The sequence below is a fragment of the Eschrichtius robustus genome, chromosome 6 (genome assembly GCF_028021215.1).
Source record: "Eschrichtius robustus isolate mEscRob2 chromosome 6, mEscRob2.pri, whole genome shotgun sequence".
NCBI classification, from domain to species: domain Eukaryota; kingdom Metazoa; phylum Chordata; class Mammalia; order Artiodactyla; family Eschrichtiidae; genus Eschrichtius; species Eschrichtius robustus.
The window spans coordinates 23753672-23775337 of NC_090829.1; the positions used below are offsets into that span (position 1 = coordinate 23753672).

The window sequence follows — 21666 nt, forward strand, 5'->3', positions numbered from 1 at the left end:
AAAGCAAAGTCTTGACTTCTCTAAGTGAGGGTACACTTTTTTTCTAAAAACAGACTGATTTTAATGGTATTAATGCATTTATCAAAGAATAAAGAATACACACCAACAGAATGACTCATATTAAAGAAGAAGAAGACAAAGTTTGGTGGACATGTGGAATAAATTGAATTCTCACCCATTGATGGTGAAAGTATGAGTTAGTATGACCACGTCGAAAAAGTCTGACAGTTTCTTATGTAACTAAACATATGCATATCCTATGACCCACAAATTCCATTCCTAGGTATTTACCCAATATAAATGAAAACAAATGTCTAGGACTTCCCTGGTGGCGCAGTGGCTAAGAATCCGCCTGCCAATGCAGGGAACATAGGTTCGAGCCCTGGTCCGGGAAGATCCCACATGCCGCGGAGCAACTAAGCCCGTGCTCCACAACTACTGAACCTGTGCTCTAGAGCCCACTACTGAGCCTGGGTGCTGCAACTACTGAAGCCCGTGCACCTAGAGCCCATGCTCCGCAACAAGAGAAGCCACTGCAATGAGAAGCCCGCGCACCGCAACGAAGACCCAACGCAGCCAAAAGTAAATAAATAAATTTATTTTTTTTAAAAAGTACATTAAAAAAGTATTTTAAAAAAACCAACAAATGTCTACAAAAAGATATGTGTAAGAACATTCATAGTAGCTTTATTCATAAGAACCCCAAACTGGAAACAGATCAGCTGTTCATCAGTTGGAGAATAAATCTTAAGCTATCTTCTTCACACAATGGACTACTATTCAGAAATACAGAGAAGCAAACTACTGATCCACACAACAACATGAACGAATGCTAAAACATTATATTGAGTAAAAGAAACCTAGCATAAAGAGTATATACTCTATACTGAATCCCTATGTTGTACACCTGAAACAAATATAATACTGTAAATCAACTGTACTTCAATTTCTTTTAAAAAAGAGTACATACTGTTTTTTTCCATTAATATGAAGTTCTAGAGCTGGCAAAATTAATTTTTGGTGAAAAGATTTCAGAACAATGGTTGCCTCTGGGCAGTTGAGGATTTATTGGGAGAGGGTGTGAGGGAATTTTGTGTGTGTAATGTTCCTGTTCTGTGCCTTGGTGATGATTTAGGTTGCATGTGTGTGTATATTTGCCAGACCTCATGGCCCACTTAAGATTTGTGCATTTCACTTTACATAAATTTTGCCTGTAAAGAAACAAAAAGGCACCATAAAATATTGAATTCTAGTTAGTGATATGCATGCTGAAGTATCTGGGGGAAGTATACTGATGTCTGCAACTTACTTTGAAATACATACAAAAACAAGAGGGACTGGTAAATAGAAAGAGAGATGGATCGATGGCTCTTACGTAATAACGTAAGAATAGTAGAATAGTAATGGTAGAATTTAGGTGGTGTGTATATGGATGTTCAGAAGTAATTTTTTTTAGTGTGTTTGGAAACTTTTTATAATAAGATATAGGGGAAAAGAATAAAATATACATCGTCAAACCCACCCTTATTGTTTGGAGTCTTAAAACGTGGCAAGGAAATTGGACAGATATTTTTTAAAACTAACCAAGTGCCCCAAATTCTAAGAACTGTTTCTCTTTGTCTAAAAATCTCAGTGATGACCACAAGCAGCAACAAAGCTTCATTGTCTGTCTTGACTGCGCTGACTTTTGACAGCTGGGCCAAACGTTGGGAGCCAAAGGCTTACAAGCCTCTTAGTATCAGTTACTAAGCTTTAATGGTCAATTAGAGTGTGAACTGATGAAATCCTCTAATTTGGTAGAATGGATTCTTTACTGCCTGAGAGGGACCACTCTGCAATGTCAGTGTCAATTTCCCTTCCCAGCCAATATTGGACTGTGGTCTTTGTAGCCTCCTGGTTTTCCCTCTTCCTCCCCTTTCACCGCTGTTGGTGTTATCGGTCTTAAGAAAGAGCACAGATCACTGCACAGTGGTGTACTCACTATGCAGTAATAGTATTCAATAGAAGATGAATGATTCACGGTACATAAAGGAAAGATTATTGGAGCAGAAGTGCGGCAACCCTAGACCTGGCTCCGCTGCTACATAGGTGTGTGACCTTGGGCAAGTCACTTAACTCTGCTGAGCCTCACTTTATTAATCTCTACAACAGAGGAGGCAGGCTGAGAGTTTCTCCAGGCAAGTTCCAGCCCTAAGACTCAACTGCTAAATGTAAAAAGTACTAATTTCCAAATGACATTTATCAAAATTGTAATGTTTCTCCTGTTGGCTTTTTTTCTTTAATGTTTATTTATTTATTCGGCTGTGCCCGGTCTTAGTTGTGTCATGCGGGATCTTTTACTTGCAGCATGAGGGATCTTTAGTTGCAGCACGTGAACTCTTAGTTGTGGCATGTGGGATCTAGTTCCCTGACCAGGGATTGAACCTGGGCCCCTTGCATTGGGAATGCAGAGTCTTAGCCACTGGACCACCAGGGAAGTCCCTCCTGTTGGCTTTGACTGATTTTATTTTATTAGTTTTTATCCTTATCAAGGTTAAATATGTACTATGTAGATAGAGCCCATGCTCAACAAGGCTTATTATGAAACAATACCCCACCAATCCCTACATTTGTCCCTCCTCAGAAGCATTTAAAATCTTTTCTTTTGAATCTGCAGAAGAGTTGAAAGAATAGTCTTCAGTATTCTTACCTGAATAGTCCTCATCGAAAGGGCTACTGTTGACATCTGACCACATTCCCTCTATCTTTTTCTATGCTTCCTTTATGCCAGACCATCTGAAAGTGGGAGGCAGGTACATGACACTTCACACCTAAATACAACAGTGTGTGTCTTCCAAGATTATGAACATCTCCTACATAACTGTGGCATCATTGCTGTACCTGAGAAAACTGACCTTAATTCAGTAACATCACTCATATTCAAAGAAGCCCATTGAGCCATAAAGTGCCTTATAAATGTTATTTTTTCCTAACCTAGATCCAATCAAGGTTCACACATTGTATCTGACCATTAGTTTTCTTGAATCTCTCCCAGCCCTCCCTGCCCCCAACCTCCCTTGGAGAGAAGAGGTCAGTTATCTGGCCTGGATTTATGCTGTAAATCCCACATGTTTCCCTCTACTAGAGTCAGGGCAAGCATTTTTGGCAAGAATACCACATTGGAGATGTTGAGTCCTCCACTGGCATCACATCAAGAAGTATAGAATGTCAGTCCTTCCCTACTACTCTTGCAACTGTTGCCAAGCTTGACTATTTGCTTAAAATAGTGACTGCCAAATCTCCACACTATGAAGGTACCTTCTCCCCTTCTGTACTTAATAAGTAATCCATGGAGTGATATTTTTGAGATTGTGAGAATCCAGTTTGTGAGAATCCTAATTTAGGATTTTTTTTTTTTTTTTTTTCTATTCACAGCATGCGGGATCCTAGTTCCCCAGCCAGGGATTGAACCTGCGGCCCCTGCATTGGAAGTGTGGAGTCTTAACCACTGGACTGCTAGGGAAGTCCCTAATGTAGGATTTTTAAATTTCTAATCATTCTTGAGGTGGAGGTTTCACTAGTCAAATGTAGAATTTTCCACCTATGGACCATGAGAATAATAATAATATGGTGTTAGGGCTGAGAAAGATGTGAGAGGTCTTCTCGGTTAATTCTTTTATTGTTTTATTTCATTTTATTGTAGGCAGTTACATTAAATCTTCTTTTCGTATTTCCATTAGTGACATATTTTATCAGTTTGGGGCATGATCTACTGACGTTCACCATGGAAGAGTACACACACATTTCCATCCGCCACCACATATGTGCACCCTTTCCATCTTCCTAATACAGTTATAACATGCTTTTGTTTAGATGACTATTTGACTTCTATTATTATAATCATACGTTTTAACATGGTTATTATAACCATAATCCACAGTTGACCCAGTGTATCAGTACTATGCTGTGTCTCTTCTGTTTGCCTTTCCAGATTCACTCTTCATCCTTCTCCATTCTGCTGTGTCTTGGGAGGCTGATCTGTTTATTAAGGTCTCCTGAATTATGCTATCTATTTTCTGCTAGACCTAAATTATGAATATTTTCCTTTCCTGCAAAACTTTTCTATTTTCTCTGGAGTTAATATTTAATCTGATATTTCTGGTTTTCTATAAATTTATTATTAACTCAACCCAAGTACCTTTTATAATTTTATAAATCTCCCCTTAGGATGTTCAGAAACATCAGGAATTTTTTCAGTTTCATTTTCTTAAAGCCATCTCTTCTGGGGCTTTCTAACTTTTTCCAGTTTGTACTAGTCAGCCTCTAGACCTGATGGACAGCTTTCATACTGAAATCTCCGTTTGCTATCACTGAAGAAATTACCTTGTGTGAATTAGATTAGAACTTCTCTTTCCATCTGGTTTAAATCTTCAATCTTGGGTCACATTCTCACGTTGTTAGTGCATATCTTCTAGTAGTTTCTTGAGAAAGGACACTTAAAAGTTACATTATTAGAGGGAATTCCATGGTGGTTCAGTGGTTAGGACTACGTGCTTTCACTGCTGAGGGTACGGGTTCAATCCTTGGTTGGGGAACTAAGATCCCACAAGCTGTGCAGTGTGGCCAAAAAAAAAAAAAAAAAAGTTACATTATTTGAGACTTTTATGTTAAAAAATGTCTTTATTATATCCTAATATTTTATCAGTACTTTGGCTGAGTGTAGAATTCTATGTTAGAAATTATTTCCTTTCAGTATTTTGAAGACTTTGCTCCATTATTCTCTAGCTTCTGGCACTACCTTTGAGATGTCTTAACTCATTATTACTCCTAATCCTTTGTATGTGATTTTTTTTTTCTTGAAACTTTCAAGAGCTTCTTTGCCTCAGTATCTTAAAGTGCCATGATGAGGGACCCTAGCATATGTTCATTCATTGCTGGGTAGTTGAGGAAAATTTCAATCTGAGGTGGTTGCCAGGGGTTGAAAGGAGGAGAAATTGAAGAATTTCTAGTTAATGAGCATAAAGGGTTTTTTTTTTATGATTTTTTTTCAATTTAAAAAAAAAAATTTATTTATTTAATTTATTTTTTTTGCTGCGTTGAGTCTTCGTTGCTGCGCACGGGCTTTCTCTAGTTGTGGCGAGCGGGGGCTACTCTTCGTTGCGGTGCGTGGGCTTCTCATTGTGGTGGCTTCTCTTGTTGTGGAGCAGGGGCTCTAGACACGCGGGCTTCAGTAGTTGTGGCACGTGGGCTCTAGAGCGCAGTCTCAGTAGCTGTGGCGCACGGGCTTACCTGCTCCGCGGCATGTGGGATCTTCCCGGACCAAACCTGTGTTCCCTGCATTGGCAGGCGGATTCTTAACCACAGCGCCACCAGGGAAGTCCCGAGCATAAAGTTTTAGTTAAGTTCTACATGAATTCAGCTTAGAGGAATAAATTCTAGAGATTTGCTGTACAATATTGCATCTACAGTCAACAGTACTGTGCTCTATACTTAAAATCCTGTAAAGAGGGTGGATCTCATGTTGTGTTCTTACCACAATACAAGAAAAAACTTTAAAAATGCCTTTCTCACAACACTGTGGTGAGAGTTAAATGGCAGAATGCTATAAAGCACTTGGTCTGTAAACAGTATTTACTATTGTTGTTTTTATGGACTGGAGTCTGGAAGCAGGAAAAAAAGAGGACCATGTCAATAGGCTAAGCTTGAGAAGAAGAGAACCTGCATTAAGGTAAGGTAACCATGAGGATGGAGAGAAGAGGGCAGATATAGGAGATGACATTGCACCACGACTTGCGAACTGCGCGTGGCGGGTGAAGAAAAGGAGGAATCAAAGATGACTCATGCGGTTGTGACCTCTATTATTAGCAATAAATGTAGAAATATCACATGATGACATTTCAGGCCAAAATGATGACTTCCTTCACTTAGTGGTGCTAAGGAAGTGTTATTGGGAAATTATCATCTGACAACCCCAGAGATACGGGTTAAGACTCCACTGGTGTTTGATTAAGCTATTGAGATGGGGAAAGTTGTTTGCGTGTGTTGAACTCCGGAAGCATTTATCTAGCAATGGTGAACGACAGCTTAAAGAAGAAAAGCAAAGATCACAAAAGCTGCATTAATAATTTGTCTCATAGGGACTTCCCTGGTGGTCCAGTGGGTAAGACGCTGTTCTCCCAATGCAGGGGGCCAGGGTTTGATCCCTGGTCGGGGAACTAGATACTGCATGCATGCAGCAACTAAGACCGGGCGCAGCCTAAATAAATAATGTTCTCTACTTTAAAAAAAATAATTTGTCTCATAGCTTATTCTGCAATGTGTGCAGACCCGGGGGTTTTAGCTCCCAGACTCCTTGCTATGGACACCCTCATTTGTCTGATACTGCTAATTTGAGCTTTGCATCGTATTCTCAGTCAAGTCCCCTTATGGGGACTCATCTGATTATCACCCTGTAATGTTTTTTTTTTTCTTTCTGGGGAGAAATAGATGAAATCAGTGAGCTGTGACTAATATCTATTGTGCTTAAGCAATCGTCTGTGTGCTCATTCCCCAGAAGAGAAACATACGTTATTTTGCAGCAAAGGAAGAGAGCAAAATTCCCTGTCAAAAGTCCCTCTTTGGCTGGAAATCATGTCAGCTTACTTTTAAATGTTCTGATTAAAAAGAGAAAAAGAAAACTGACCTTGAGGGTCCTGAATGAGGTAGCAGCCTTGTGTGATAAATACGCAGTCAACTCTATGTGAAGGGAATAAAGTCTGTATGCTGGCTGAGTCCTGGCTTCTCTTCTCCTTCCTTTGGAGTCCTTCCCTGGAAGCCTGGGTTTCCTGACAGTGCCCAGCCCATAGTAGGCCCTCAACTAATACTTGTGGAACAATATCGAAGCATCTCCTTCAAGCAGTATAGGACGTTTTCCCTTCTGCACTGCCAGCTCCACTAAATCTATCCCTGGTCCCTGCTGGCACTCCCTCCACTAATTTCTTGCCCTCTGCCAGAAAGCTCACCTCTTCTGGTGCCATATCACCCCTTGCATTCCCTGAGGAACACTTCTGCCTCAGCTATGTGTGGGGATGCCACAATGGCCTGTTAGTACATGTCACAGGCCCAGTAACCCGAGTCACAGGGGTGGGAATATACTCCTGGAATAAACCTAACTCAAGAATCTCTTCAGACAAAACTGCAACCAGAATGCTGTATGCCCGTTAAGTTTTGCTGCAAGTAGGCAAAGCCAGCTTTGAGATAATGCTCTGTTTTAAAAAACATTGATTCATTCATTCACTCTTGGCCACATTCCTTAAAAAAATATCTGCTATGGAGGGACACAAAACCTGGCAAGTTTGTACTTGGAGATCTGTACTGTCTTTACAACCTGTCCAACTGTACTGCACACTAAGGATCTTGAGCACAAATTTCCTCATGTCAAATGAAATAAAGATAGACTTATTGTCATAAATGGTCGTTCCTGCCATTCTGGTGCTGCAAACAGCTGTCTCTCTCAGGGCTGTTGCTCCAGAGGTTTGAGTTGGATAGGGAAAGACCTGGATCCATTTGGGGAAGCTATCGACCACGATGGCTTCCTTGAAGTCAGTCTGGATTCTTGATGGAGCTCTTGGTGCCGCCCTCCCGAAAAGTAGGGACCCAGGATAGTTTGCTTTGGCAGGCTGATATGCAATCCATTCTCTTACGGTCTTTTCAACCTTAAGTACAATTCTAGGCCATTTTGAGTGATTCCTTCAGTCAAATAGTCTTGGATGTCCTGCAGGATAGGTAGTTTTTCCATAAAAGACATCCTTTCCAGGACAGAGAACTCTGCTGACATCTAGCAAACTGGGTTCCACAGGTAGTTTGACCACTGCTCCCCACTCATCCAGTTAGGTGTCATATTGGTCATTTGACAACCTGAGCAGAGCTGATAGCTCAATGAGGTGCTTCAGGGAGCTCTGCTAATGTGGATGGATGGATATGTAATAGAGCAAGTATGGTAATATGTTAATGGTAGAATCTAGGTATTGGGTATATGCATGTTCATTGTATAATATTTGCTATTAGAAATTTTTCATAATGAAATGTTGGAAAAAAGAAAAAAATTCCCTTAAAGTGTCTGGTGCTGTCAGTGGTGATTAGCTGAGATCTTCATCACTACCTCTTGCTCTGCCAGGTGTTCAGAGAAGCAGGTAGGTCTAGGAAGGGGAACAGCATGAGTGGCAGAGCATGCCAAGTCTCAGAGATACTTGCTGAGGGAAACAGGCAAGTTTCAGAATGATGCCTAAAGCATGACGCCATTTATGTAAAATAAAAAAGCAATTATAAGTAGTTATATGTGCAGATAGGGTGGCATCAAAAAAGGCTAGAAGGACACACACCACATGCTCCCAACAATTACCTCTAGAAGGTGGTCCAAAGATTTTACTCTGACCTGCCATACTTTCAAAATTTGTAGGAAATGCAGCCGTATGTTACCTAAACAATTAGAAATTAATTTCAAAAGAGAAAGTAAACTAGAACATGGGTTTGGGGATTCAACAGATCTCTTCTGAATTCCAACTCAGCTGCATATTGTATCTTCGGGCAAGTTAGCCTTTTTTGTGTCTTACTTTCCTTTTTTGTGAAATGAGTTATACTATTTTTATATTACTATTGTTTGCAAGATTGAAAGTGTTATATAAAGTGAATGGTACCTAGCAGATAGCCCGTAAGTGGTAACTGTTATTATCACTGAGCCTGGAGCACAAACCTTCAGTGCTATATTCATAGAGACATAATTAATGATGTGACTTGTGCCTGTGAACAATAAATATTGCCCTGCAACCGACATAGTGGAGAAATTCCCAGCCTTGGCCATTATGCGAGGGATATCTCCATCAGTTTGTGCCCAGCTGTCTTTTGTAGAACATAATGTTCTAACATAATGAGCAAAGAGTACCTACTGTCATTCAGGATTTTGTGATTGAGGCTAGCTCTGACTCCATGTGATACATTCTTGGTAAGAAATAGGAGTTTGTAGGACTCCCCTGGTGGTCCAGTGGGTAAGACTCTGCGCTCCCAATGCAAGGGGCCCAGGTTCGATCCCTGGTCAGGGAATTAGATCCCACATGCATGCCACAACCAAGAGTCTGCATGCTGCAACTAAGTCCACACACTGCAACTAAAAGATCCCGCCTGCCACAACTAAGACCCAGTGCAGCCAAAATAAATAAATAAATATTAAAAAAAAAAGAAATAGTTTTTGCTCCTGCTACCCACGAATATAGTTGCAGAAGTCATGTTTGCTTGACATTCTAGGACGTGTCATCAGGCTTCTTGGAAAGAGCTCATATTTCTTAGATAATAAAGAAAGTCAGCAGGTCATACACGGGAGGATGTGGGAGAACGTTCATTGTCCTCAGGAAGGCTTGGATCTATTGTGTTGTTTCCAGACCAGCTACGCCATGAATTGCAATATGCCAGAGAGAATCTCTGGTAAAATATTAATGGGTCACCCTGAGAGGGTGATGCTGGAAACTCTGATTCCACATGTCTTGTTTCTCTTTGATACCCAACACACTGAACAATATAGGAGCTTCTAAGAGTTAGTGCAGCTGCATCATTCTTACTTGGATGACTGAAACAGCTTTCTGTTTGTCTACGATTTCCACTCTCTCTAATCAATTCTCTGCAATGCCACCAGTTTTCATTTTGAAAGCAAATAACCCCTACTTACAATCATGTAATAGCTCCTATGAGAACAGCTTTTAGGGGTATCTTCACATCCTGATCTTTCTTGCTCCGAAGAACATCACTCCACATGAATGGGCCGTGGCAGCCATGTTTGTGTTAGTTGATGTTACTTGCTTACATGGAGGTGGACATCTGATACAAACTTAGCCCATTTGGAGTTGAGATGGAGAGATGCTAGTCCGAGGCTGGTTGCTGGAACTAAAGCAATGTACAAAGGGAATACGGAAGCCTTGAGTGTTAAACAGAAAGGCAGAGGTGAGACTGGAGAAGTTAGGTATCTATGTTTCTGATAGCTTTCTTGCTCTTGGTCCAGGCCCCTTTGAAGCTCAGCCGTGTTTCTGCCTTTGGATTCTAGGTGGTTTTTGTACATCCTGGACCACGAGAGAAGTCCCTGCAGGCCTTCTTTTATGTATGAACTATGAGGACTGACTGCCAGCCCAGAATGTGGTTGTTTCTTAAGAGCCTGCCTTTGATAGGTCCAAATTTCCTCATCAACCCACAGTCCAGTAGGGGTAGCCCCTCAAGGTGACCTGTCCCCCACCCCCAAATATAGATGTTGGAGCAAAGACCTGATCTACAGAGAGCCACAGACACTATAGAGCCCACGGCCCCGTGGAGAGGAGACAGAGAGTGAATTGGAAGGTAACACCTCGACTAAGGTTCAGCTCCTGAGAAGCCTGCTTGTATTCTCTGAGATGGCCCCATATTCTTACAGCAAGTTTCCTTTTCTTAAGCTAGCTTGAGTGGGTTTTGGTTTGTTTAGTTTTGATTCTCAAGTAAAAAAACTGACACCAAGGTTGGGGGAGCCCAGTGATGCTACAGAGTTGGGGCGGACAGGGGTGGTTACTGTGGGGAGCTGGCGGTCTGGGGGATGAAGTGGAAGAGCAGCTGGCGATGTCTCCACTGGTGATCCCAGGCCTCGTGCCTTCTGCTGCATGCAGGCGGCCAAACACCGTATCAGAATGTGACCACTCCTTGGGGTCTTGAGTAAAAGTACAACAGTAGAGACAGACTCAGGTTGAAGGGGCAGAGGTGGAAGCAGATTTAGTAGGTAGAGATTCTCTTCCCTCCTTAACCCTTTCTTTCCAACTCCTTCCCACCCCTACCATAGAGAGATTTTGGTAATATGCATAATAATGCATTGGAGTTATATTGTGAGACATGGCCAATTAGCAAGATGTTAGTCTTGTAGATTCCCCAGTCTTATGAGTAAGAATTAAAGCCTCTTCCAACATGGCTCTGTAAGAACCTTCCCCTTGGTAGAAAAGATAGAGGGGATCAATGGCAGGGAAAAGGAAGAAGAACAGAAAGAGAAAAGTCTCCCAGATGCCTAAGTGAGGAGTGGGGACTCTGCATGAACTGAATACTGGAGAGGGACTCAGTGGGAAAAGCATAGAGGTATTTGGCACCATACAGGACTCTGTGTATTTAGGTACATGTGACAAATCCTTATTTACTAACATCTGTAATATACCTGCTATGTACCCAGTGCTTTAAACATATTAACCATACAAGGGGTGTTGTTTTCTTCCTTTAGGAGATGAAGAAACTGAGGCTTAGGTATTACATAACTTGCCAGTCCTAAAATGAGAATGATTTATTTACAATTAGAAGTAGAGGTAGGATCTGAACAGTGGGCAACAGAATCTATAGTCCGACTTTCTCCACCAATCGTGCTGTCTAGTTTATGCTAACTGACAGTTTCAAAATACCAATATAAAAGGATATGGGGTTTGGGACTTCCCTGGTGGTCCAGTGGGTAAGAATCCGCCCTCCAACGCAAGGGATGCAGGTTTGATCCCCGGTTGGGGAACTGAGATCCCACATGCTGCAGTGCAACTAAGCCCGTGCGCCACAACCACCGAGCCTGCATGCTCTGGAGCCTGTGTGCCACAACTAGAGAGAAGCCTGCACGCTGCAACTAGAGAAGCCCGTGCACTGCAACAAAAGATCCCACATGCTGCAACGAAGATCCCACGTGCTGCAACTGAGACCCGACACAGCCAAATAAGTAAATAAATACATAAATATTTTTTAAAAACTTGCTAAAAAAAAAGGATATGGGGTTTAAGTGAATACTGTAATGTTTCTACTTTTAATATCACTGCAAACATACAAGAACAAACAGCTTATGAAATCATTCTCAAAGGTTTAATTAAAATCCACATAGCATTTAACATGTATAGATGTTTAAACTCTTTCAGTGATTCATACATTTTAAAATCCTTTTGCACAACATTTTGAGGCTACCTTCATGCTAGAAATGTACAAATGTACAGCTTAACACAAAAATACATTCGGAGTCCATTCCAATGCAAGTTTAAAACACTTTAATTGCAGACAATGTAAAGATATTTAAAAAACAAAAACTACAAAATGAGCACATAAAAGTCTTCCCTTTTGAACTTTTAATAAAATACTGCTCTGTATAAGATCTAATGAAAAATTCCAGTTACTTATAAAATACTTATGTGAGGAAAGAAAGGAATTAAGATATATATGTATGAATTATACTTACTTACATTGTTTAAAAGAACAAAATGTTGGAACACTTTGATGATATAGTATACTATCTATTACTCATATATCAAAATAGATGAAAACACTCAAAGAAGCAACTGGGTGCAGGCAAAAGAAAATGTACGACACTTAAGGCAAAAAAAAGCCCCCAAGCTCCAAAACAAACAAAAAAGTCCTTTAACTGTAAGGGAAAGAAAGGAATAAGAGAACTTAAAGCAAACTGAGGACCAAATTCTCATTCTTATTACTTTATGAGAAAACAGTATGAGGATTTGGCTCAAATTAGTAAAACATCTACAGAAACTTAATTATTTGGCCTGGGCAATTTAATAGTATACCAATTGCTGAAATAATAGCAATAGGTGTACTGTTGAAAAAAAATTAATTTTTACAGGTTTAACTATGTAAAACTTTATCTGTTGGAAACCAGAGTCTCCATCATGAATTGCACTTGAGATGGCTGAATGCGACTGAGCAAGGCATTACTGCTGGTTCACTGACACACACACACACACACACACACACACACACACACAGACACAAAAAGCAGCTATGGATTGGTGATATTCTTAACTACGAAAACTATTTTATACCTGTTTTTTCTCTCCCTCTAAACAAAGGATCAGTGGTGTTGGAGTTAAGTTGATGAAACTTCCGCCTGCCCCCGTTCTGTCTGACTCGACGCTGTCTCACACTGCTCCCTGGCAGAAGATGGAGTGGTCTGATGGAAATCTGAACCAGCTCTGTCTGAAACATATTCATTTCTGGAATTTTAAGCATTATCCTAACCAGGAAAGGAAGCTCCTGCAAAAAAAACACTGTTTCACTGACAAAACTTCTGAAATAAGAACACTGCCAGTTTGAGTTCTATCACTGTCTCTAAAAAAAATAAGGGAATTTCTGTGATTCATTTCTTTTTAAAGGTTGACAATGCCTGTCATGGTCATTCCTCTCCAATAAATTAATTCTCCTCCACAGTGAAAACACAATTTGGAAGCAAGATGGTACTAAGAAATATAGCAAACTCAAAAAGCTGGGAGATTGTACACAGTTGCTTTAAAAAAGGGCCTCTGGACAATGAGATGAAGCGTATTACAATGAACTTCAATGGACAGCTGGACAGTCCTAGCTATCTTAAAGGTAAAAATTAGACAATCACTATGAAAATGTATGATTTATTAATACAAATAAAACAGATGATTTAAAAGTGAGTGAATAAAAAAGACCCTGCAACTTATCTATTTCCTTGACCTAGAAAGATATAGTCTAAAAATGCAGTGTTGGATAGGTCTTATTTAACTGTTTCCTTCTTCCAACTGCCTCCCTCTCTGACCCCTCCCCCCAAAATCTAGATTAGTTTGAAAAATATCAGTCTAAAACCAAAGCAATTACCTGATTACAGAAAAGGAAATAAAAAACAAAAAACCTGCATCAAGAGTTTTTCATCTCTCCCACCAACAGGAAAAAAAAGATCTCCTTATCTTTTTAGTTCTAAAAGAACCACTTATCCCTCTGAACAGCAAGGAAAGTCTTAAACTGAAACCAAGACACACACAGAGGTGAAATTAATTTTTCAGGCAACTGAGTCTCAGACGTTTAAGACTTGAGTCTACATGATGTTTCAGTCAGTTAATACAGTCTATCTGTAAAATTATAAAGCTCAGGTAACGTAGGAAACTGTGAAAAGGAACAATGAGACTGAAGGACCAATATTCAAAATTCACTTAATTTGCGCAAAAAAAAAAAAAGGAAAAAAAACTTTACTGAACAAAGATATTTAGAAATAATGTTTCAGCGAGGAGAGGAAGGTTTAAATACACTTAACTGCTCTTATTACGTGGAAACATGAAGCATTTTGGGGAACCTGCTCTTCTGTGCCCTATACAGCCCATGGTTTCCACAGAAAGGCCACAACAGATTCAACAGTTGAATGGGCATATTTCTAAACTCTGGGGTATTCTGAGTCTGCACCATCCAAAAAAGGAAAAACTGTAAGTTTCCCAGTCTATTAGTGGATCTAGTCTCCTCAAGATTGTCATGAGATAAAAACAGTCTCTGCCTCTTACATCCTCCCCAGAGAGGGCACATCTACTGCTCTCAGGCCCACACTTAGAATAGGTGTACAAGGTGAAGAGAATATAGATGAATGCCTGACACTATCTAGTCATTATGGAGCTCTCTTCCATTTGAATCTCTCTTTAGTCTTGACTTTTAGAATAATACATTTTTTAAAAAGAGAAGAAAGAATGAAAAGAAAACACTTTTACTGCCTATCCACCTAGAATTGTCAGCTTGCTTTACTTGAATACTGAGGAAACATCCTTTATGGGTTCAGTGGCACTGTGCTTACCAAAATTTCTCTTGGAGTTTTCAGAAGACGGCACATGCTCCTTCTTCTGGGCTTTAAAAAAGATGTGGGCTGTACACTGTTTATAGAGTGGTCACAGAGCAATGATGAGTGAGGCAATTCTTTTTTTTTTTTTTTTTTCAGGGAGTGAGGCAATTCTTGAATGCTGGAGTTTGTAAAGTTACATAAGGTGAAAAATATTATACACTTTGAAGTAGTAAGAGGTTGACATAATCTTATCATCACAATCTAACTTTTTTGTATTGTATGCCCCAAATAGATGTTCCCTTAAAAAAAAAAAAAAGTTCGTGAGGCAGTAAGGACAAACACTGAGAATTACTTGAGCCTCATTACTCAAGATCCCATTACAGAGAAACAAATATTCCCCAAAAAAGAAATTCTGGGAACCAATGAACATCTGAATCTAGGAAAATTAATAGAAAATAAAATCACAGAAACTCACATGACTGTGATAAATGACAAATAATGAACATTTATCTCTTACACTAAAGGCACTACTAATATACAAATATCCTATTAACATTTAGAGAAACTCTAACATTTAGCAGTTAGAGAAAGAAATCCATTTAATCCAATAGTAGCATTTTTAAAAACAAACAGACGAAGACTCATGGCAGAGTTTTCAGTGAGCCAAATGAAACTAAATATAATAATAAGCAGTTCCATACAAAGATTGTTGTTCCTACTTTTAAAAAAGTATGATAACTTACTTCCTTAAAAATATAAGCATATCACAAAAATGAAAGCACAAACATACATATAAAAACTCAGCCCCTGGTACCACTGAGACATTTTCATAAACTCTAAAATAATTTCAACAGCTACAGCTTGAACAGTACACACCCACACGTGACATGCAAAGACAAAATGCCAGAGTCCCTGGGCAGTTCAGCATAAAGCTAAAAATATGGAACGAGAATGAGACGGGCACTTGTCATATAAATAATGTACAGTATACACTGATGGTGCCTGTGCACACCTTGGAATTTTTTAAAAATTTAGAATTTCATCAGTTCCAGGAAGCACTACACATGGACCAACAATGGAGCTCTCATGTATGTTTACGTAAGCAGGTAAAAAGCTATACAAATTGATAACACAATTTATTTTAATTAACAACATGATTAATATTTTGTACTTTATTCTATTAGAAGATTAATTTGTAATCATTATACCCTGTAGATTTTGAAACTTAATTTTATTAGAAATTACTAATGCTGGTTCTTGAATAATCTAAAAAATTGTCATTATTTACTCAAATCTAGATTGCTATTTATAATTCTAAGCAGTTAAATGAAATATTCTGATCAGTATTCTGAAGTTGCTTTGGTACAAAATTGAGAATAAAGCAAGACTGGCAGCACCACCACAAGTGTGATCACTTCACAGCAGGTCCAAAGGACCCTCAGATATAATAAAACATAAGTTAAAATACCTATAAATAAGAGCCATTCTCCTGACACTTCTGCTACATCATTAAAAAGAGAAATAAAATCCACATTCAGTAAATTATACTTGAGGCCCAATTTTCATGCTCCATTTAATTATCCCTCAATGATAGTGTAAAAAATGTTTATAATTATTGCAATATGATGTCTAATTCATAGTTTAGGATGCGTCTAATGAGGCCAATGGTTAGAGTGGTACATTTGAATGCTTAGTCCACTGATATCATTTTAACACAAGGTTGAATTTAGTCTTTTTTTACAGCTTTATTGAGGTATAATTGATGTAAAACAAATTGCACATACTTAAGATGCACAATTTGATGTATAGTCTTTTAAATAGCATGAAAAGTGCCTGACAACTAAAAATTTTAAAAATTTTAATTGAAATATATTGTTTTAAAATAGTACACTGTAATTTTTTATGAGACACAGATATGGATTTATAAAAAGGTGGGAGGAAAGGAACGAAATTAATTTAATTCCAAGTACCAAATTTATTCAGAAGGTTTAGAAACTCCAAAATTGACAGCCAGTTTTCTTGATTTTCTTCTTGAGGAGCTTGGTGTTGACTTATGGTGAGACACACTATGGCCTGGGGAGGCAGCTTCAACTTGAAAAGGAGACGCAAGTTGAGTAATCTGAGAGGACTTTAAGGAAGCTGATAAACTCTCCTGTGGAATCACTTTGGTGACATCAGAAGATGCTGACTGGCTAGTCTGAAGTAGGGTGGCTTGACAACTCTGGGCATCCTTGTTCTCAAAGTTCTTTTTGCTTGCAACCCTTTTTTTAGTTACCTTTGAGGAATAAAAGCATCATTAATTAACAATGTAGACCAAAAAAGCTAGTGTCAGAAAATACCATAAACCATGCTGCTAATACTTGTCAATCACTGCTGACTTGTGACTTCCACTTATAACCTCCAAACCAGACTTTAGAAATTCAAGGAATAAGGTTACAAATAAAATATTTAAAAATTATCCGTAACTTAAATATAAAGAAAATTCATATTCCTGATTTTAAATCCCTTTGTTCTAGAAAAGGATGTTATTACCTGTTGCAATTATTATTATCTATTAGAACACAAACTCAGACAGCAGGGAACAGGTCAGACTGGTCACCACTGGTCAAAATATATCCTCAGTACTCAGACCAGTAATGAATGGACTTCTAGTTGGCACTGAATAATTACTGAATATACAAAATTTTATCAGTGGTCTTTGAGCAGTGAGAAACTAATTCTCTTAAAAAAATATAATAATTCTCTTTCAGGTCTCACCTGTAGAGGTATGAACTGATTGTGCACACCAGCTGGCATTCCTCCAGCCATGGGCATGGTCCCAGCATATGAAGTATGATGGAAGGGCTTCCCAGGAACTGGCACTGGTGGTCCCCATGGCATTGAGCCAAAGAGATGAGATGATGAGGGCATTATATTAGCTGTTAAAAATCATGGAAAAGCTGTTTTAGTAAAATGGTATCATAAAATCCTTGAAATTTAAGACCTCCTTCTGCTACCCTTTTTTGGCTTTTTTCGCTTTGGCGAAGGGCATATACACTTAATTTCTGATTACCCTTGCTTACAATGTTCAACCTCAGGAGCCCCTTAAGGACTGTGAATCATCTACAGAAGTCAGCTTATCATTATGCTGTCTGGCCTACGAAGGCCAATAGTACCATATACTGATATAAGCTTTAGGAATATTTGTAATAATATTTTAAAAAATAATAAAAGGGTCATGAAACTGTCCCTTGGGGGAGAAAAGCCAGGGCACAAAGAGAGAAATCTTAAGAATCTCACCTGCCCCCAATGCTAAGTTGCTTCCATAGTGATCCCAGCCTACAAAAAAACCAAAAAAGCTCAAGTCTTGAAATCTGATCACTTTCATATAACATGTAGAATCTTTTTCCCTATTCTAATATTTGTAATTCAAGAATTTTAAAAAAAATTTACATTTTCTTATTAAAAGCGCCTTGAATCAGTGGTTCCCAAGACTGATTTGTGTATCTGAATCACATAGGGAGCTTATGAAATACAGATTCCTGGGCAAGGCTCCAGACCTAGTACATCAGACTCTGAGGGGCCCAGTAATCTGTATTGTTAATAAGCTCCACAGGTGACTCTTCCGCAGTCAGCACCAGTGCAACATTTGGGAACTACTGCATTAAACAATGACAATCGAGACACCAGCACATTGCCACCAAAGAAGGTATGTACTGTGCTCAAACCTTCCTTTTAAAGAGAGAAAAAGGCAGCCAGAATTATAAGACAGTATAGCTTAACTAAAACTCAGCTACTTAAAAAATGTTTGGATCAGGAGAGAAGAATCATAATATATTTCAATGTTATGAATTACAGATGTAAAAATTCCAGGATAAAAGAACAGTTTTAATATGAAACACACTAGTAAGATTTAGAAAATTATGTGCAACTTTGGTGGCAGTTATAAGACCAAGAAGATCTATTTAAAAGATGCTATAGTAATCTTATGCATAGGTCAACTCAACCATTTCCCAAAATCACTGTCCTAAATATAAACTATATTTTTCTCCATTGGGACCCTTTCATACCATAAAGTGGAAATCTATAAAATAACTTTAAAATCTTAATCTGATGCATAAGTTGTTTTCTCCTGATTAACATTCAAATCTCATGGCTTTTATATCCTATATTATTATTGGAACACTGGAGAGCACAAAACCAAAAGAACTCCAATTAAACTTTAAAATTCTAGGTAGGTAAAAGAAAAAAAAAAAAATAAAATTCTAGGTAGGTAAAAATACACTAATAAACATGATATAATAATGAACGTAAACATAATAATCAACATTAAAAAGGTAAAATATCAAGCTATAAAATATTGATAATAAATGGGAAAACAATCATTCCTTTTAGATAATATATTCTCATAAGACAAATCCTTTTTGAGAGACGCTTGTGGGTAGACCTTTAGGTAACCTGCATGAACTAATTACTTAAAATTAATTGATATATAACTGCTGGATTCATTTTTGAAAGTGAAAAAGCAGTTAAATTAGATTTTCCAGGTTATAGTGGACTTACTACCTTGAGCTATATGAAAACTTCAGATGCACTGCGCCATAAAAATTTTATGACTAAACATTGTTTATACAGGCAAAGGAATGCCAGTGTAGTACAGTAACAAAATTGTGGGCTTTGTAATTAGATATATTTGCTTTTGAATGCTACTACCGCTACTTAGTAACTTACGACCTTAGACAAATTGAATTTTTAAACAAATCAGAGTAAAGAGAATTATACACATACATATCGTAATAAAAAGGGTTTTCAACATAATATAGCAGTCATCTGGTCCATCCCAGGTTTAACTGTTTTAGCTGTTTATTTCCAAACTGTTCAATAATTTGCTTATACTGCTAGTTGATTTTTCAGTTTTAGGCATTTTTAGACTTCCTGTTATGCTAGATCAAAATTCAGTTCTTTTATACCACCCCTCACTACTTACCCTGTCCTCCCAATGTAAGTATATTACAATGTTTGTTTAAAATTATAAACAGTGTTTATGATATGTGACTGTATAAATATTATTACTGCAAAGCCAAGTAGGGTACTCTGATTATGGTTTTTTTTTTTTTGTAAAACTTAAAAAAAAAATTCTTTTAAGAGTAATTATCTTTTAAAAGCTCTTTAGTCTTCTATGTATCTATCCTTAAGGTGAGAGAGTATTAAGAAACACACATAGAGTAAGTTCAAAATCCCCTCCGCTCTTCATTTCCCTCATCACCAAGGGCAGTTTCTTTCAAATCCCCAGCTTCTTATTCCCTTCATCTCTGTTTTTCTTCCCACACCTCCCCCCACTCCCTACAACCACCCCCCCCCCCCCCCCCCCCCCCCCCGTCCCTGTGTTTTTGATGTCTACCTTAAACCCAAATTCATGCATTGGCAGCTACTGGGCTGCCCAAAACAGAGAACAGTCCTTCCTACTCTATCTAGCCACACTAGAGACTGTAGGAGGGCAAATGGTATTTTTAGATGAACCTGCAGGCTCTGGTTTCAGGCTTACTTCTCACAACTCCTTAAATTACCTAAACATTCTGGTAATTTTTTTGGTTTCCTCAAAATGATGCTTCTTAAAAGAACTTTCTAAAAACAATATAATTCAATAACAAATACTTAGAAGAGCAAAATACCTTACCAGTAGGTTGGGGAAAAACTGGAGGAATGGTTCCAGGTGGTACAGCAGGAGGATAACTTGGAAATATTGGTGGAGGCAAAGGGAAATTCACTCCTAAGGAGCCCTATGGAAGTATTTAAAGTTATAAAACAATGCAACAAAAACATCGAGAGGGATTAATTAAAGATTTAGTAGAGAATTCATGGACAGTTCTCACCAATTGTTGTAAAGCAAAAAGTGCAGCTTTTTCCTTGGCTTCATTTTCAGAATGGCACTGTGGCCCATGTACCAGTAAGCCGTTAGATAATTTTACCTGGCAAACTGTCATTGTCTAAAAAAAAGAACATGAATGGTTATGAAGTTATCTGTCCAGGAAGTCGACCTCCTCCTCCAAAGCTTAGTTTAAACAAATGGAATAATTTCATCTAACATTTTGTAAAAAAAAATTTAAGAATTCAAAAAAGGACTATCAGCTTAAGTTCTGGGTTATGATGCAAAAACTTTACAATTGTTGCCTTATCTTTCAATGTTTACAAAGTTAAAATGATCTCTAAGCTAGCTGAAGGACCAAGCATCATAATGTAAATGAAAGCCATAATGTAAATGAAAGCCAGTTATTGGAACACAGCCAAGCCCACTCTTATGTATCACCTATGGCTGTTTTCATACTGTAATTGTAGAGGTGAGTAGTTGTGACAGAGACCATATGGCCCACAAAGCCTAAAATATTTCCTATCTGGCCATTTATAGAAAAAATCTGCTGACCTCTGCTTTCTACCATCCTTTAAATAGCACATATTTCGCTAATATGAATTAACTGCTAAAATTTGAAAGACTCAGGGGTTCTGACTGATTTTATATTTACATTTAAACGATAATTCTTTACAGTATGTGCTTTTCTTTTATAAAAAAGATTTTTAAAAAATGTTACTTTTTCAAAAGGTAGCCATTTTTATGTAGTATTATTAGTTTAATCATGCTTTCTGCTTTAGGTGAGAATGTGTCAAGAATCTGGATGTAAAAAGGAGAAAACAGCCTTCCTGCCATGGTTCTCAAGGTGCAGTGTGGGGATCCTGGAGGTCCCTGAGCCCCTTTCTGGGGATCCTTGAGGTTCAAACTATTTTTATTATAATATGAAAATGCTATTTGCCCCTTTCACTCTCATTTTCTCATAAGTATACAGAGAACAAAAAGTTCATTGATATAATTTCAGATTCTACATTGCACTAACTTTTAAGAAAATACCATGTTTTAATGTAGTATCAAAGAATATCCACAGTTATACGAAAAGGCTATTAAAATTTTCTTCCTTTTGCCAACTATCTATTTGTGTGAGGCCAGATTTTCTTCATATATTTCAACCAAAACCACGTATTACAAGAGATTGATAGTAAGAAGCAGATATGAGAATCTAGCTTCTCTATTCAGCTAGAAGATGGATAAGACTTGCAAAAAAGTAGAGCAATGCGACTCTTCTCATTAA

At 38.2% G+C, this 21666-nt stretch overlaps 1 protein-coding gene across 2 annotated transcripts in view; it reads right to left on the reverse strand.

The window, feature by feature from the left end:
* Positions 1 to 12198: 12198 nt before the first annotated feature.
* XRN1 (5'-3' exoribonuclease 1) overlaps positions 12199 to 21666 on the reverse strand; it is a 98679-nt gene continuing 89211 nt past the window's right edge. The window contains exons 38-42 of one of the 2 annotated variants that reach the window (XM_068546036.1): positions 20401 to 20514; positions 20205 to 20307; positions 17828 to 17866; positions 17306 to 17466; positions 12199 to 16823 (exon numbers count right to left, since the gene is read on the reverse strand). In XM_068546036.1, the coding sequence (XP_068402137.1) occupies positions 16524 to 16823; positions 17306 to 17466; positions 17828 to 17866; positions 20205 to 20307; positions 20401 to 20514 (717 nt within the window). In that variant the 3' untranslated portion in view covers positions 12199 to 16523. The remainder of the gene's footprint in view (positions 16824 to 17305; positions 17467 to 17827; positions 17867 to 20204; positions 20308 to 20400; positions 20515 to 21666) is intronic. The other variant, XM_068546037.1, reaches the window with a different exon arrangement.